Genomic DNA, 16,327 nt, shown 5'->3' on the forward strand with positions numbered 1-16,327 from the left:
TTTGCTGAGCCCTCCTGGCCTCAACACCGCTGTTGGGGGCCACCCTGATGTACCCCACAGTGGGGAACCCCTGTCCTGGGGGCCTCTGTCTGCAGCCGGGCTCCCCAGGGATGCTGGAGGCTGTCGTGCCTCTCTGTGGTACTCAAAGCCAGCAGTGTGTGGGTGGAATGGGTGCTCAGCCCCAGTGTTGGGGTGCTGGTCACAGAGCCCAGCCCTGGGGTACCCTCTGCCCCCACAGTGATGCCCTGGGGTGCCCCAGCCCTCAGCGGGCTCCTCCATGGGGAGCATCACCCCCGCTCTCAAGCTGGGGGGTTTCTCTTCATGCCAGCCAGCTTCGGGTCTAAGGATTTGGGGGTGCTGCTCTGGGACCCCAGGGACAGCAAGTTGTCCCCGCAGGGTGATGCATGGGGACAGGGAAGGTGCAGCTGCAGGGATGGGACCCCAAGATTTCCCAGGGGTGCTGCAGAAGCATGGGGAGCCAAGCCAGAGCCACCAGTGGAGGAGAAGCCTCCAGGACCAGCCACATGTCCGTCATGGCCCCACTGGGGAGAAGCTGCTGGGGCAGGCAGGCTGTCAGGCAGGACCCACCTTGCCTGCAGGCAGGGCAGCCCCAGCTGGGGCTACGCCAGGCATTACAGCTCTTACCAGGGGCCACGGCGAGCCCGGCGTGGATGCTCAGCATGAAGCCCCAGGAGCTGTCATCCCCTGCACTGCTGCCACGATGCAGGTGGCTGATTTGGGGTTCCTGTGCTACTCCCCGCAGTCTCAGCTGGCCACGGGGCTCACCTTGCCCCAGGAGAGCCGGAGGAGCTCTGTGCACCAGCCCGGGGCATCAGCAGTTTGCAACTGGCAGCGAAGACCATGTAACCAACTAACCCACCGTGCATGAGCCCTCGTAACCGCTCGTTGCATGCGTTGGGTGCCCGCGCACCGGGAGCAGGACGCGGTCCCTTCAGCATGCTGGCAGGACGGGAGAAGGACAGGGTCTGCCAGGACAGTGGGGGGAGGATGGTCCCACCAGCGAGCTGTCCCCATCTCCTTGCCCCCCCCAACCTGCTCTAACCGTTAGACTCACTGCTCCTAACCTGTGTAATCTGTCTATTTTAGGGGTTTCTATAGTATCCATCACCGTAGGTCTAAGAACTCCCAGGTAAGGTGGATGGGATGGGTGGTCTGCTCTCCCTCTCCCGGTGGCTAAGGAGGCTTGTCCAGGGCCATGCGGGATCTGCCTGCGCCTGCCTGCACCGCGGTGCTGCCTGTCCCACATCCTGCGCCTGCCCCGCTCTGGGCATTGGCTCCAGCGCAAGGTCCCCTCGGCAGCAGAGGGGCTAGTGGCCTTTGGGGGCTGGTGGCCCGCGTGGGAGAGGCGGTGGTGGGGGTGGCAGTGACGCGGCTGCGATCTGTAAGGAATGCAGGGAGGGGGACAGGGGGACCGTGCTCGCCGCTGCCTGCAACCCCCCCCACCCCATGTCCCCGTTCTCCCCTGGCGCCTGCAGGCAGCCCATACCCAGAGCTGCCTGTGCTGGCGATACAGAGCTGAGCGAGGGACGTTCCTGCTGGGTGCAGCCAGTGGCAGGGACAGGGCTGGGCTGGGTGGCAGGAGGCTGGTGGCAGGGATGGAGCTGAACAGGGTGGCAGAAGGCTGGTGGCATTTTTCTGGTGAGGGTCCCATCCAGCCTGCCCGGCTGCTTGCCAGGATGGTCACAGTGCCACAGCTCAGCAGCGCCCGGAGTGCCATCACGCACCCCTTACCCTGCTCTGCGGGGCTGGGGGGGGTGGATTGGGGGAGCAGGGAAGAACCCAGTGGCACTTGCGCTCATGCCTGCTGTCTGTCCGTCTGTCCAGCCGTGTGCGATGGGAACTTCACCTGCAAGGAGAACGAGGTGTGCGTCAGGCCCGGCGAGTGCCGCTGCCGGCACGGCTACTTCGGTGCCAACTGCGACACCAGTGAGTACTGGCAGGTGCCCGCGTGTCCTCGGCGGGGTTCGCTGGAGTGGTGCTGGCTGATCCTGGGGTGACTTTCCAGAGCAGAGCATCAGGGACGGGGCTGCAGATGCTCTTGCTTTGCCCTTGCGTGTCCCCCTGGCTTTGTCCCCAGGGCATCGTCCCTTTGGAGGGGTCTCCTTTGAGATCCAGTGCACTGGGAGGAGGAGAGGGGGACAGCGGTCGAGAGGTCCCATTGGGACTGGGGGTCTCCACTGGTGCCCAGTGGTGGGGTTGTCCCACGGGCAGTGCTGGGGCTAACAGCTCTGTCCACAGAATGTCCCCGGCAGTTCTGGGGTCCCGACTGCAAGGAGATGTGCAGCTGCCACCCCAACGGGCAATGCGAGGACGTGACAGGCCAGTGCACCTGCAACCCCAACCGCTGGGGTCCCAAATGCGAGAATGTCTGCCTCTGCAAGCACGGCAAGTGTGACCAGAAGACGGGCAAATGCACCTGCGAGCCCAACTGGTGGGGACCCCAATGCTCCAGCTCCTGCTATTGCAGCCACAACTCCCAGTGTGACCAGCAGACTGGCAACTGCCTGTGCCAGCCCGGCTGGTGGGGCCGCGGTTGCAACAACCAGTGCTCCTGCAACAACTCGCCCTGCGAGCAATTCACGGGCCGCTGCCAGTGCCGGGAGCGGACATTCGGGCCCCGCTGTGACCGGTACTGCCAGTGCTACAAGGGCAAGTGCAACCAGGTGGACGGGACCTGCACGTGCGAGCCGGGCTACCGGGGAAAATATTGCCGCGAGCCGTGCCCGGCTGGCTTCTATGGCCAAGGCTGCAGGAGGCGGTGAGTGGCTGGACACCATCAGGCCTGATCCAGCACCGTGGGCTCGGTGGGAGGTGGCAGGAGGAGGTTTCGGGGATGCTGCGCTGGGTGACGGGCTCCCCCTCGGCCGTTGCAGGTGCGGGCAGTGCAAGAGCCTGCAGCCGTGCACCGTGGCGGATGGGCGCTGCCTGACCTGCGAGGCGGGCTGGAACGGCACCAAATGTGACCAGCCCTGCTCGCCTGGCTTCTACGGAGAGGGCTGCGAGAAGCTCTGTCCCCCCTGCAAGGACGGCCACACCTGCAACCACATCAATGGCAAGTGCTCCCATTGCAATCCGGGCTGGATCGGAGACCGGTGAGTGCAGCTGGGTGCAGAGTCGGACCCCGGTGGAGCGATGCCCAGCCTCCCTGCTGCTCCCTGCCCAGGGACTGGGGGTGGCTGTGGGTTTCTGCAGGCAGGAGGGGAGGGCAGGGATGGGCTGAGCCCGCTGGCACAGCCATGGGACCAGAGGGAGCCTGCAAGACCCCTGCCCCATACCCCTAGGTAACGTTGGGTGCTCGCGGTGGGGCTCAGCTCTCAAGTTGGGAAGATTTCGCGCAGGCTCTTGTGCCCAGGATTGGTTCTGGGGCTTAGCAGCACCCAAACAGGGTTGACGACACACAGCCCCATCTCCCTGCCTGCAGGCAGGAGGGCCGGGGGGATGCCAGAGGTCCCCAGGAGCTGTGGGTGCTCCAGCCGCCTGCCCTCATCCCTCCCCAGGTGTGAAACCAAGTGTCGGAATGGGACGTATGGGGAGAACTGCGCCTTCGTCTGCAGCGACTGCGTCAACGGCCAGTGCCACTTCGAGACCGGCCGGTGCCTCTGCCACCCCGGCTCCCACGGCACCTAGTAAGTGAGCCACGGCAGGCACGCTTCGGGGTGCACCCCAGGGCACGGGCGATGCTCAGGAACCTCCTGCCCCCTCGGGTCCTACACGGTTCCCAGCTGAGAGGTTTCCTGCGGTGGAAGTGCTCGTGGGCAATAATTCCGATGATTTTTGGAGCGGAGGGGAAAGGACACGCTTACAGAGCCGTTAGCAGCAAGGTAATGCCACGAGAGAGGGGTTTTGCTTTAGGAAATGCCTATTTGGCAAAAACAAATGCCATTGACAGAACGGTGGTTTGTTGGGGGGTTTGGTTTTTTTCAAGTCTAGGGTGGAATTTCTAGCTGAAAAGAGAGAGAAAACCACATCCCAGAATAGCAAATAGCCTCATGGGCATGGCATCTGCAGGGTGCTCCTGCTGCAAGCTGTGCCTCCAGCCGAGGTCTTCCTCACCCCTGGGAAAAGCCCCCCCAGTCCTCCCCCTTTCCCCCAGCCCAAGGGAGAGGCACAAGGGACATCACGTCCTGCATGCCCTGGTGTTTTTTTCCAGTGTGGGCCTGAAATGCTGTTTGAAAGGCAAAGAAAGTGTTTCCCACCCGTCTGGGGCATGCAAACAGCTCCCCCAGGTCCTGCGGGGTGTTGCTCAGATTTTCCCAGCAATTAACTGTAAGGGTGATGGCAGTGACAGGGATTCAGAGCTGGCATCCTGCCCATGCCAGCATTTCTCTCAGGGCATATAAACAGGGAGCGTTTGCATTTTGCGTGGGTGTTTTTGGGGCTTCGCCAACCACTCGTGCTGCCAAAAGTGCCGGCTGGGCACTGGCGCCAGCTCAGGATGCCCAGCTTGGGCATCGTTGCCACCTTTGGTAGCAAAGGCAGAGGTAAGTGGGTCCTGGTGTTTACTGGGGGTGCGCGGTGGTGCTTTCGGCACAGCACCGAAGGGCAGCACGTGAATTAAACTATTCTGAGACCCCAGCACAGCACCAGGAATGTGGGGGCTGGGGGTGCAGCCCCGGCCCCAGCAGCATCCCGGAGCTGTAACTGCGGGCTGAGCTGTGCCATATGGGTTGCACGCCGGGCGGGCTCAGGGACTTTCTTGGTGCTCAGGCGGATCCCTGTGACTTATGTGCAAACTAGTGTTTTTGTCAGCAGCGTATAATTTTGCTAAAAAGGGGACGATTTCTGGAAGGAAGGCAGAAGCGATGTCCTCACTGGGCAGGGGTGTCCTCTCAGCTCTACGTCGGGAGGATGCTGAAGGAAAGGCTGCTAAGTTATTTGTGGTGTGCACAAAGAGGTTTATGTCCTCATCATCATTCCCAGAGGTGTTGGGACCCTCTTGGAAAAAAAACGCCCCCCTCTGCTCTCCCAACATCTCAGCCTGGGGCAGAAATGTGGATCTAAGTAGTGGGGTTTGGAGGTTTGGGTTGCCGGGGAAATATCCCAGCTCCCATCCCACCGCGTTTGCTGCCCCGGCACAGCTGCTCCGAGCGGCCGCGGGGGCTCAGCGCCCGTCCCGGCGGGCACGCGGCGCCTGGCGGGCACGAGGCTTGGCCAGGCCAGCGCTTTGCAAGTCGGCGGAGCATGAAATGGGCTGAGCCGCCTCTGGGCACGGCGCCGAGGGCTGGGGGCAGCTGCGTTCCCAGGGGAGTGTGTTTGGGCCGGGGCCCGCTGGCTCCTTACAGCTGCAGCCGCTCCGGCCGGGATGCTGCTGCCGGTGAGCAGCTGGTGGAGGGTTTGGTGGCCGGTAGCGCCACCGGCATCCCCCAAATCCATCCGGGTCCTGCACCGCAGTGCCTGTCCCACCGCCAGGGTGGAAGGTTGGGTGGTCCCGCCAACACCGAGAGCCCCGGTTGCTTTGGCGTGTGCCTGGCACGTGTTTTCTGTGCTCAGGCCCTTGATGCTCGCAGGTCGGTGCCCGTTCCACGTGTGTCCCCTTCGCCTTGGTGACGCTGTTGGGGAGGTCATTTTACCAGCAGTGGGGATTTGACGCCAGGGATTTGAAGCCAGGCTTAGCCAAACCGGGACGGTCTGCCCTGACAGAGCGGATGCCTCAGGGCTGCTCATTTGCTTTTTCTTCTTGGAGGCCAAAAAATAAAAATAAAATCAATCTGGGCACTTTCCCAGCTCATGGCTGCTGTGGCTCTGCCCGGCTCAGTGTGGGGGAGCCCGGGAGTGCCATGGCCACGTCACTGCTGAGCTGAGCTGGAAATCTTGCATGTGACACTGGGGTGACTTTAGATGCAACTGCTGGGTTAACAACCTTTCCTAATTGCTGCACCTAATTGCTGCACGCAGGGAGCAGCAACAGTGTGTGAGCTCTAGCTGGGCCAAATCTCCCGAACGATGGGTAAAGCCACTGGGTGGGTGATGGGGTCCTGCTCCCTGCAGCTTAGGGGGTCCCCCAGGGTGCAGGGGGGGCTGTGTCGGAGCAGCCTGGAGAAGTGCCCCCCGCTTTTCCCCAGAGCACGGAGGGTTTGGGAGGAGGCAGCAGCCGGGGCGGCGAGGGCTCTCACTTGCCCCCTTCCCTCCAGCTGTAACCTGACTTGCCCGCCCGGCCGCTACGGAGCCAACTGCGCCGAAGCCTGCAGCTGCCACGACGGCGCCTGCGACCCGCTGACGGGCGCCTGCCACATGGGTGAGTGCCGGCGGGCACGGGTCGGGGTGCCGGGCTCTGCCGCCGGGCCATCACCGGGGCTGACCGGCCGGTTTTTTGTCTTGCAGAGGCCAACCAGCGGATGGGGGTGATCGGGGCAGGAGCCCTCCTGGCGCTGCTGCTCATCCTCCTGCTCTCCCTGCTCTGCTGCTGCTGCGTCTGCCGCAAGAAGGACGAAGCCCGTGGGTGAGTGCCAGGGCCGGGGGGGCTCTGCTGTGATGCCCAAGCAGAGGGGAGAGCTATGGGTCTGGGGACAGCTGGGGATGGCAGTGACCAGTGCAGGGCTGGGACCGCTGGGGCGATGCAGGGACCTCACTGGGACGGTGGTGCTGTGGGGAAACTGAGGCAGAGCGGCGCTGCCCACCTGGCACTGTGGGTCCCTGGGGTCTGAGCAGGTCCCGCTGCGTCCTCAGGGCAGCACCCAGCTGGGGGGCTGATGGAGGGGCTCGGGGTGAGCCCTGTCTGGGGACACCCCCTTCCCCCTCTCCCTGATGTTGTTTCCCTCTCATGGGCCATTACTTCATGGAGACCCCCCAGGTCCCCTCCAGTCTTCAGGGGGCTGGAGCTGATCTGCAGAGGGAACCCTAAAATACAGTAAGGGCATCGAGACGTGACCGAGACCCCCAGAACAAACCCCTGGGCCCTGGGGTGAGACCTGGAGGGGGGGTGATGGGCTGCAGCACTGCCGGCTGTCCCGCATGGGGATGTTCGGAGCGGGGAGGGTGAGTTCCTGCAGCAAGGTTGGGTTGCTGACAGCACCCCGTGACATCCCACCATGGGGACAGGGATGGTGACAGCCCCATTGCAGTGGGGGGAAGGCTTGTGCTGCTCAGCAAGGAATGAGCGGGCCATGGAAGCTCCTCCGGCTGCGGAAGAAAGCCTCTCCTCATGCCACCGGCCGCTGCACAGGAATTTTCCAGAAGCCTCCCCTTGCAGCCCTGCCAGCTCAATCCCAGCCCAGCACATCTGGCTTGGAGAGCCTGGGGGCTGCGTGTAATTATCCCACAGATAAAAGCACAAATGCAGCCCCGCTTGAAGTATTGCACAGGGAGAGGGGAAATGGCTCAAAATAGTTTCCTCTCTCCCCGGGTGCCTGGACCTCCACAATGTCCCGAAACAGCTGGGTCACCCGCGGTGCTGTCCCAGCAGCGCTCCCTTGCCGGAGCATCCCGAGGGACCGTGGCAGTGGTAGGCACGTCGCAGGTTGCCTTGCATCAACACGCGAAGCCGTTCGCTCCTGCGGCTGCAGATAATTGCTTGAAACCTCGGCCCCGGGAGGCTTCAAAACCAGAGAGCAAATAAAGAGAAACCAAGTGTTTGTTTTAGGGTTGGGATAATTTTTATTTTTAAAGATTCAGGGTCTTGGCAGGGTGTTGTGGGTGTTTTGGGGCCAGGCTGCCAACGGCCATGGCCGGATCTGGCCTTGCCACCATCCCCTGGCACTGCTCTGCATCCTGGTGTGGTGCAAGCTGGTGCCCGGGGCTGGCAGCAGCCCTGGCAGGTCCCTGACCCCCTGTGCCCTGGGCATCCCCATGCTTTGATCTGCCCCATTATCTTTCCTGAAACCCCTTGCATTTGCAGCATCCCTGAGCTCCTGACTCTCTCCATGGCCCCATGAAGGTTGTCCCCACCACGCGGCAGGTGCCAGTGCCTCTGATGGAGCTGTCGCCTTCTCTTGCAGCTCCAGCCAGGACCCGGCAGCAACCAAGAAGCCACCGAGACGCTTGTGCGGGCGTTTCAGTCGGATTGGCATGAAGCTCCCGCGCATCCCCCTGCGCCGCCAGAAGTTACCCAAGGTCGTGGGTAAGGTGCTGGGGTTTGGGGAGGGGGCAGAGGGCCAAACCCTGGGGGCTTTACTCCTGGCAGGGCAGTGCACATGACTCACGGCATCCTTTCCAGCCCCAAAACGAGGGCGGTGAGCATGGCAGAGCAGTGATGGGGACACACGGGTCCCCGGGACCAACGCAATGCTCGGTTTGAGCTGCCTGGCTCACAGGGGCTCAGCCCTTTCTCAGTCGGCAGCTTCTGGATCTCAAAGCGCATCGTTTTGCTTTGTGAGAGTGGGTACCTGGTGCCTGGAGCTCTGCTGAGCTGTTTTGTGAGGCTTTTAGGTTCCCCAGGTAGAGGAACAGTCCCTGTCGCGGCAGCGTAACGCCTCGTTTGCTCTCTTGGTCCTGACTTAACCCTGCCCCAGTTTTGCATGGAGCCAGAGCATCCAAGCTGGGGCCGGAGCCCACCCCGCTGTGGGTGGGCTCTGTGCGCAGCAGAGTTGAGGATGGAGGGGCAGAGACTTTTGGGTGAGCTCCCCACACTGCCTGGGCACAAACTGGTCTTGTAGGGGGATGCTTGCACCTGGTAAAGCCCCTGACCTGGAGCTGTCAGGGCTGTTGGGGACCCCCTGCATCCAGGCAGCTGGGGGACACTGTCCCCCGCATGCTCCAAACCCTCCCTGCGCTCGTCCCAGCATGAGGAGCTGGGGATGTGCTGCCTTGGAGGGGAATAAACTGGGGGGCGAAGGCAGCGCTCCCCACCCTGCGCTGGCATGGGTCTCAGCCCCGTGCCCCGCTTCCCAAGCCCAGCACGTCCCCAGGCGTGCAACGCTGGTGCAATGCCCTGAGCAGCCGCATCCCAGCGTGCAGCAGCTCGGCGTGAGGCTGAATCCCCCATTCCAGGTGGGACACAGAGATGGCCCCCATCCCAGCACGCCATGCCCAAGCTCCAGCATCAAAGCAGGGAGGACGAATCCTCGCCTGCCGCGTGGGGCACGGCAAAGCCCTGCCCCAGAGCAGGGTGCGCCGGGGCTGGAGAAACATTCCTGCTGCAAGGATAACAGAGGATAACAGAGGCCGTGTTTGTGGAAGGGGCCGGGCAGGGCTCGGGGAGGACAGAGGGTGCCTGTGTGCGGCGAGGGCAGGGGGGGCTCAAGGGGGCTGCCTGCGCCTTCCCCATGCCGGCTGGCACCCACCCAGCTGCTCTGTGTAAACAGGGTGGCAGCAGCCCCGGGAAAGGCTGAGGATGCAGCACCGGTGCCGGAGGGATGCTCGGGATGGTCTGGGGTCCCGGCAGGGCTGGAGCTATTCCTGGAGCCTAGTTGTGGGGTTGGGGGTTGTTGTTTTACTGGAGGGAAAGGCTTTGGTCGGGGCTTGCCTTGTGTTCATCGTGTCGTCCTGCACAGCAGAGCTGGCGTGGGTTGCAGCAGCTCCCAGTCCTTCTGGTGCACGGTCCGGCAATGCCTCCAGCACCCACTGGGTCTGGGGACCCCCCGCGGGAGGGAGACCTGCTGGGGTGCCTGCAGCAGCTGCATCCCTGTGATGCCTGATGACCGTGGTGCCACCTCAGTGTGTGGCTCCACCTGGAAGCCACAGTGGCCGGTACATGGTGGCAGAGGCCATCTGTGTCCTGCGTTGGTCCTGCCAGCAGGAGGGTCCAGAGGATGCTGAAATGCCCCATCCCAAGTGCCAGGTCAGCCCTGGAGGTGCTCAGGACCCTGTAGGGATGTTGTGGTGAAACCGGTGCTGGCTGAAGCCAAGGACACCCAGTAGATGGTCGCTCTGGATCTGCTCGCATCCTTGCAGAGCCGCTGCCGTGACCGTGCGTTTGCTGGCGCCGGGTGGGTTTTCCCCTCTGGGCTCAAACGTGACCATGGTCACCACCAGCTAGCACAAGCCCACGCATGGGAGCACCTTCCCAGGTGGGACAGCAGGTCTTGAAGCCCCACCAAAGCTCAGTGGGTGCCTGGAGCCCCAGGTGCCCCCCTCAAAAGCAGCTCCCCAGCCTTGGCACCAGCTTCAGATCCGCAGCATCTCCCTGGGGATTGCACCTGAGCTGGCAGCCTGCGTGGCCACATCCTGGCCTGACACCAGCGGCCGCGGTGCCAGGGTTTGGGTATCCCTGTCTGCCTGAGTTTCACGGGGTTTGCTTCTCGGGACGTCAGCGGTACCAGCATGGGTCTCGGTTGCATGTCGCCCCGCAGATGCCGGGACTAACCCGAGCTCTGCAGTGCACAGTGCCCACTCCTGCACCCCACCACTGCATCTGATCGCTAAGCAGTAAAGCTCAACCAGCCCTGAGGGTGATGCCGACCACAGGGAGCTTGGGATGAGTGGGAGAGGGCAGCCAGGAGGGCTCCGGTGCCACCCTCCCATGGCCCTTCTGTGTCTCCTCGCCACTTTGTCCCTGTCTTGAGACTAATTGACCGCCAGGGAACCAGGGCTGGGGTTGGCACCCTGATGCTGTGGCCCTGGGAGATTTTGGGGAGCAGTGGCAGGAGAAGACCTGTGGGAAGCATCCAGATTTCTCCTGGCCCTATCAGCCCATGATATATCAGCTAGGGGAGATGAATCCCAGGGGACCACGCAGGAGCCCCCAAGCCTGGCTCCGAGTGCGCTGCACATCCTCTTTTTATCCTTTGGCCGTATCCTGGGTCTCATTCGAGTCCTGGAGACGCCTCGTGGCCATGAGTCCCAGCCGCTTGTCATGCCTCCTCTCAGGAAGCATCTCCCTTCATCCGCTTCCAGCCGGCTGCTTTTAATTTTCCCTTTTTGGTTTTTATTACAAGGAAAGCCATGTTGAAACTGCCACTTCCCCCTCTCCAGGCCGTTTGCTCTTTAAATATCGCTGCTTGCTTTTTTTTTTTTTTTTTCCCTTTCTCCAAGAAGCCAAACTGTGTAGGGACGAGCGTGCATCGCTGCCGTCATTTTAATGACCCTGCATCTCTGAAGCCAGATTCCCTAATAGAGAATAAATGTTCTGGTGGACATCCCAATAACACTTAGAGTTATTTTATTGTAAAACAGGGACGTGATGCAAAAATGAAACAGTCAGAGCAGGAAATTATAGTGCGACTTAGATGGTTGGGATGTGCGGACAGAGGTTATAAATACCTGGAAATATCGATGTCCAGCTGCTGCGCAGGGGGAGCCTGGCTGTGCGCTGGGTTTTTGCAGCCCTTGCTGCGAAGCAGGGCTCTGCCTGGGCTTGGAGGCAGCTTGCCACCATCCCAGGGGACAAAAGCCAGCAGGCAGGGGATGGGGACAAGAGCATCTGGTGCTGCCCAGCACTCTGGGAGGGTTGGTCCCCTCCACCCCGCTGGGTGCTGCCACAGTCCTGCGGGTACCCCGAGGACGATGCTGAAGCTGCAGGCACCTGGGGAAGCCCCACAGGATGGGTTGGGACATAAACTTATCCAGCAAAGAGCCTTAAAAATGATCAAACAGAAAAACCAGTCCCTCCCAGCCCAGACAACTGTCACTGCTCAGCTTTTTTTTTTTAACTGTTGAAACCAAAAATATTTTTAACACCAAGTTTTTCCTCTCTTGTGGCTTTTCTCTTCCACGGTCAGCCCCCACAGCAGAGGGGGCGGCACCAGGGCGAGGGGGGATGCTTCTCCTCGGCTTCAGGATGGGAGAAGCTGGCAAAGCATGTGAAAAGTGGCAGAATTGGGAAAAACCGGTGATGTGCATCCCCCTGCCACAGGCATCCTTTTATCATCCTTCTACCTCCTTTTGCAGAAGCAGAAGGAAAAGGGAAATGCAAACCATGATGCTGAAGTGGAAATTAGTGCAATTAAAGCTGGCAGCTCATTTCTTTCCCCAGGAAGGGGACAGTCACAGCGCCAGGACTTTCTTTGCAAAGTGGCTGTGCCGGGTCGCGCAGCTCATGGGTGACTGCCAGGACGCTCGCTGGGTCCTCGTGGGACCCAGAGTTTTGGGTGGCTCATCCTTCTGCCACGTACATCCTTGATTTGGGCAGCTGGAGACCTGCCATGGAGAGTGGGGATAGGTGGGAGGTGTAAGGCTGCGTGGGCTGCTCTGTCCACAGCCACTCGTCTCCGGGCATGGGGGATGCTGGTCACCACCATTGCGGGTTGATGACTTCTGTGGATGCTTGGCTGGGGGACCTGGTGGAGATGCGCAGCGAGAGCTGTCCCCATGTCTGGGATGCTGTCCCTGTCCCCAACACCCACTGGAAAGTTGGGCAGGGGGGAGCTGTGCAGCATCCCACTCTCCTGGCTGGCGTGGGCACTGGGGGGTCCAGCAGGATGGGCACTGACAGCAGTTCCTTGCCCTCGTAGTGGCCCACCATGACCTGGAGAACACCCTGAACTGCAGCTTCATCGAGCCACCCTCTGTGGTGGAGCAGCCTTCCCCATCCTGGTCCTCGCGCGGCTCCTTCTCCTCCTTTGACACCACGGACGAGGGGCCGGTGTACTGCGTTCCCCACGAAGGTGAGCAGGGGCACCGGGTGCTTCCCCAAGGGACTTCGGGGCCATCACCAGGGGCCACCTCCTGCTCGGTGGAGAGGCATCACCCTTGCGCGGTGGGGACCATGTCACCCTGGCTCCTAGTGCCCCGGGAAGGGATGCGGGTGCCAGCGTTGCCTCCCACACAGAGTTTCACAGCTCCCTCCTCTGGCGTTTGCTGCTCGGGGGTTGTTTTAAGAGCCCTCTTGTGCTGGGGTCTCTGACCAGGAGGAGGGAACGGGGGAACCTGGCAACGCACTGGGGTGCAGGGAGGAACCAGGTGGGATGCCGTCCCACCGTGCTGTGGGAGCATTTCGGTCCTTCCCCTCCCCGGGCACACCCTGACCTGACACCCCCGTGCTCTCTTCCCACAGAGAGCGTGGGCGACAGCAGGGACAGGGGGACACCCGCCAGCCCTGGGGACAAGCTGGTGGCCCCGGCAGGCGGGGAAGAAGCGGGCGAATACACCTTCCTGAAGGAAACGGGCTCTGTCAGAGCTTTCCCAGCCGACAGCAGCGAAACACCCCTGCTCAAGTCCTCAGACAGCGAGCGCTCCTCCTGCGGCTCGGGCTCGGCCGGCGCCGCGCTCTACGCCCGGGTCGCTCGTCTCTCCAAGCAGTCTAAGGAGGAGGAGGATGCTACCACAGAGCCCCGCAGCTCTGGGAAGCCACCATCCCCGGAAAGGACCAAGCCCCGTCCCCCAGACCCGGCCACGAAGCCTAAAGTCTCCTGGATCCACGGCAGGTACAACTCCAGCCAGTCCAACTCGCTGCCGGCACCCAGCCGGTCCCCGGAGCGAGTGGCTGCCCAGTCCAGCAGCCCGGAGCAAGGCCAGGGCTTGGCCAAGAGGAAGAGGAGCCCGAGTGAGACGTCAGCCGGCGTGCAGGGCAGAGTGGAGGAGAAGGGCGGCACGCGGGGCAAGGAGAAAACGCAGAAGCAACCGAAGGAGCCCGGCGTCCCTGAGGGCAAAGCCAGCCTTGCCGGGGAGCCCCAGTCGCCCTCCAAGCCCAAGCAGAGGAGCAAAGCCGGCTCGGAGCCAACGGAGAGCATCAACGGGGCGGTGCAGAATGCCTTCCGAAAGATGGGCACCTTCCAGCCAGAGCGGCGGGTCGGGGACAACAGGGATGCTCCTCGCAGCCCCGGCGCCAGCAAACCCCGCTCCGAGCCCCTCCATCCCCACCTGGCCTCCGAGCTGGCCGCCCAGCTGAAGGAAAAGACTCAGAGCCTCAACAAGGGGGACGGAGGCACCCGGGCGAACGGGGTGGGCGCCCAGCGGGAGAAGCCCACCCCTCCGCAGAAAGCCAAGCGCTCGGTGGCCGCCGGCGGCCAGAAGACCAGCAAGCCCTTGCTGCCCACCTCTCCCCACCTGCAAAAACTGATCCCTGGGGCGGCTGAGCCGGCAGCCGGGGAGCCCAAGCGGGTGGAGAAGCCAAGCACCGGCAGCGGCCAGGACCAGGCTCTCCCCAACGAGCAAGCGGCCAAGAAAACCCCCATTAAAAAGCCTCCCAGGAAGAAGAGCCGAGAAGCCAGCCTGGAGCCGCCCCGAGCAGCCGCTGTGCCTGCTCAGGCGGTGCAGTGACCAGGAGCTGGGCACCGGCCCCACACCGGCCGGCCGCGCGCCGGGAAGAAGGACATTTGCCGGCACGGCCAGTGGACATGGAAGCCTGGACTGGGCAGGGGGCACTGGAAGAGCCTTGAGCCTCCATTCCCCCCCTCCTCCATCTCTCTCATCCCCTTTTTTCCTTTAGTCTCCCCTGCCCCAGGACCTGGTCCTCCCCATCCGTGCCCTGCTGCCTGCTCCCTGCCCGGGTCTGGCAGCTCGCCCTCCCCGTGCAGGGCAGGACTGTAGGGAGCTGGCCCAGCCGCCAACCCGGGGCGGGGGGGGTCCGTGCGTGTCATATCCCCCACACACTTTTTTGTAGCAGTATTATCAATCGCATAAGCAGTGCTTGTTGTACTAGACGTACCCACGGTATATTCTGCAGTAACGGAGCCGCTCGCTTCCCGCACCCCACTCTGGTCTGTTGGGCTCATGGTGCACGGGAGAGGGAGGGTGCTGCTGCTCGGTGCCCAGGGCATCATCAGGGACGTGCCCTGAGTCCGTCGCCGGCAGCAAACCCCGTGCCCCGGCGGCCTGGGCTCCAGGCACGGCTCTCCATTGCCGGTCCCGCCACAGCCGAGCCATGCCCGGCGTGGGGTCGAGCTGGTTTCGACCGATGCCACCCTCCCCTCTGCCCCTGGGGTTGCTTCTGGCCAGGAGGAAAGCACTATTTATGGCCAGAGCTGGATGCCCTTCGGGCTCCCGCATCCCATCCAGCGGAGTTGGAGGGATTAGTTCGGTACGACAGAGCCTGGCACCTCTGCAGAGCGCTTTCCTAATAAAAATGTATTTCTTCTGTAGCTGGGTGCTGTATCTCCATGCCCCAGGCTCTCGGTGGGCGGGTGACATGCTGGGCATCGCCCGGTCTTGCTCAGGTGCTCAGCCCAGTCCTGAGCAGGATGCAATGGGGAGGTGGATGACCTTGCAGCAGTTTCAGGCAGGTAGGCAGGGTGGGGAGGCAGATCCCCACTGTGGCTGCTGCTGGGTGCTCACCTGGCAGCAAAGACCAGCCCTGGGGGCAAGGTGAGGAGTCCTTCATCCCCCAGTATCCAGCATCCTCCCCTAGCCCAGCAAGAGCCCCAGGGGCTGGACCGGTCTTGTGGTCAGACCCTCTCCAGCCTAGCAAGGATTGGACCCTGGGGCTCAAGAGAGCTCTGGCTGCTGTGCAAAAAGAGTCCACCCCTGGCTGGGTGCTTGGGGTGCTGGGAGACAAATTGGGGGGGAAACAGGGGGCTGGCAGTGGGGTGCAGGGCTCTGACCCCAGCTTTCTAACCCCATTGCCAAGGGGCTGCCAACCCTGGCAGCACTGGGGCTCTCCACACAGCCCCAGGCACGATGCTGCCATGTGGCAAGGCTGGGACAAGGTCAGGGGCCAGCCGAGATGGGCTTTCTCCTGCACGGCTTCTGCCCAAGATTCCTGAGCAGTCCTGCCTGCACCCTGCCTACACCCTACCTGCATGCTTCCATCACTTTGCCGGTGCACTGTCTGCACGCTACCTAATCTCTACGTGCGTTTCACAGGCTTTCTGCCTGCTGCCTGTGCTCTACTTGCTCTCTGCCTGCACTTTGCTGGCACTCTGCCTGCACACTACCCGCACGCTGCCTGTGCTCTGCATCACTGCCTGCGGTGGGAAGGCAGCGGGGCTCTGCGGTCTCCCTGCGGGGACCAAGGGCAGCAAAGCCCTGCCTGTCCTGCCGCTCCTGGTGCTTGCCCAGGGCCTGCTGCCCGTGGGACTGTAAATGCTGGGTCCTTTGGCATAGTGGCTCTGCCCCTGCCAGGGTCCTTCAGCCTCAAGCGGAGCCTCCGCCAGCCCACGGGGCTGGAGGACCCATCGTTCTGCCCGGATCTCCCTGGAGGAGCCGGAGCCGCAGGCTGCAGGGGACCCTCCCTGCCATGAGAAATGAAAGCAGGGCTGTCCGCTCCTGTGGGAGCTGGGAGCACTGATGCCCACGGTTGAGCCATCCCGAGCTCTGCCCATGGTGGGGGGATGATGGCCAGGAGAAGACCACTGGACCAAAAGGCCAACCGCAGGGCAATCACAGAGGTGATAGAGGGAGCTGGTGGACACCAGGATGGGATGAGACCACCCGGAATGAGGACAGCAGCCAGTCCAGCATGGCATCCAGGAGGGGACAGGGCTCCGGTACATTCCCTGGCATTGCTCAGCATCATGGAGCTGGAGCCAGTGCAGTACCTGACACTGGCTGGAGC

The 16,327-nt window shown here is 62.6% G+C and overlaps 1 protein-coding gene across 1 annotated transcript; it reads left to right on the top strand.

Annotated features, from left to right (window-relative positions):
* The first annotated feature begins 1,113 nt into the window (after nucleotides 1–1,113).
* SCARF2 (scavenger receptor class F, member 2) lies at nucleotides 1,114–14,094 on the top strand. The gene is made up of 10 exons (XM_010563356.1): nucleotides 1,114–1,150; nucleotides 1,846–1,947; nucleotides 2,260–2,779; nucleotides 2,895–3,113; nucleotides 3,519–3,647; nucleotides 6,153–6,256; nucleotides 6,343–6,460; nucleotides 7,956–8,077; nucleotides 12,348–12,500; nucleotides 12,890–14,094. Exons 3-10 carry the CDS (start codon nucleotides 2,298–2,300, stop codon nucleotides 14,092–14,094), a joined length of 2,532 nt encoding a protein of 843 aa, XP_010561658.1. The 5' UTR covers nucleotides 1,114–1,150; nucleotides 1,846–1,947; nucleotides 2,260–2,297.
* Nucleotides 14,095–16,327: the final 2,233 nt, after the last annotated feature.

Source organism: Haliaeetus leucocephalus, unplaced genomic scaffold, assembly GCF_000737465.1.
Source record: "Haliaeetus leucocephalus isolate CR32 unplaced genomic scaffold, Haliaeetus_leucocephalus-4.0 Scaffold165, whole genome shotgun sequence".
NCBI lineage: Eukaryota > Metazoa > Chordata > Aves > Accipitriformes > Accipitridae > Haliaeetus > Haliaeetus leucocephalus.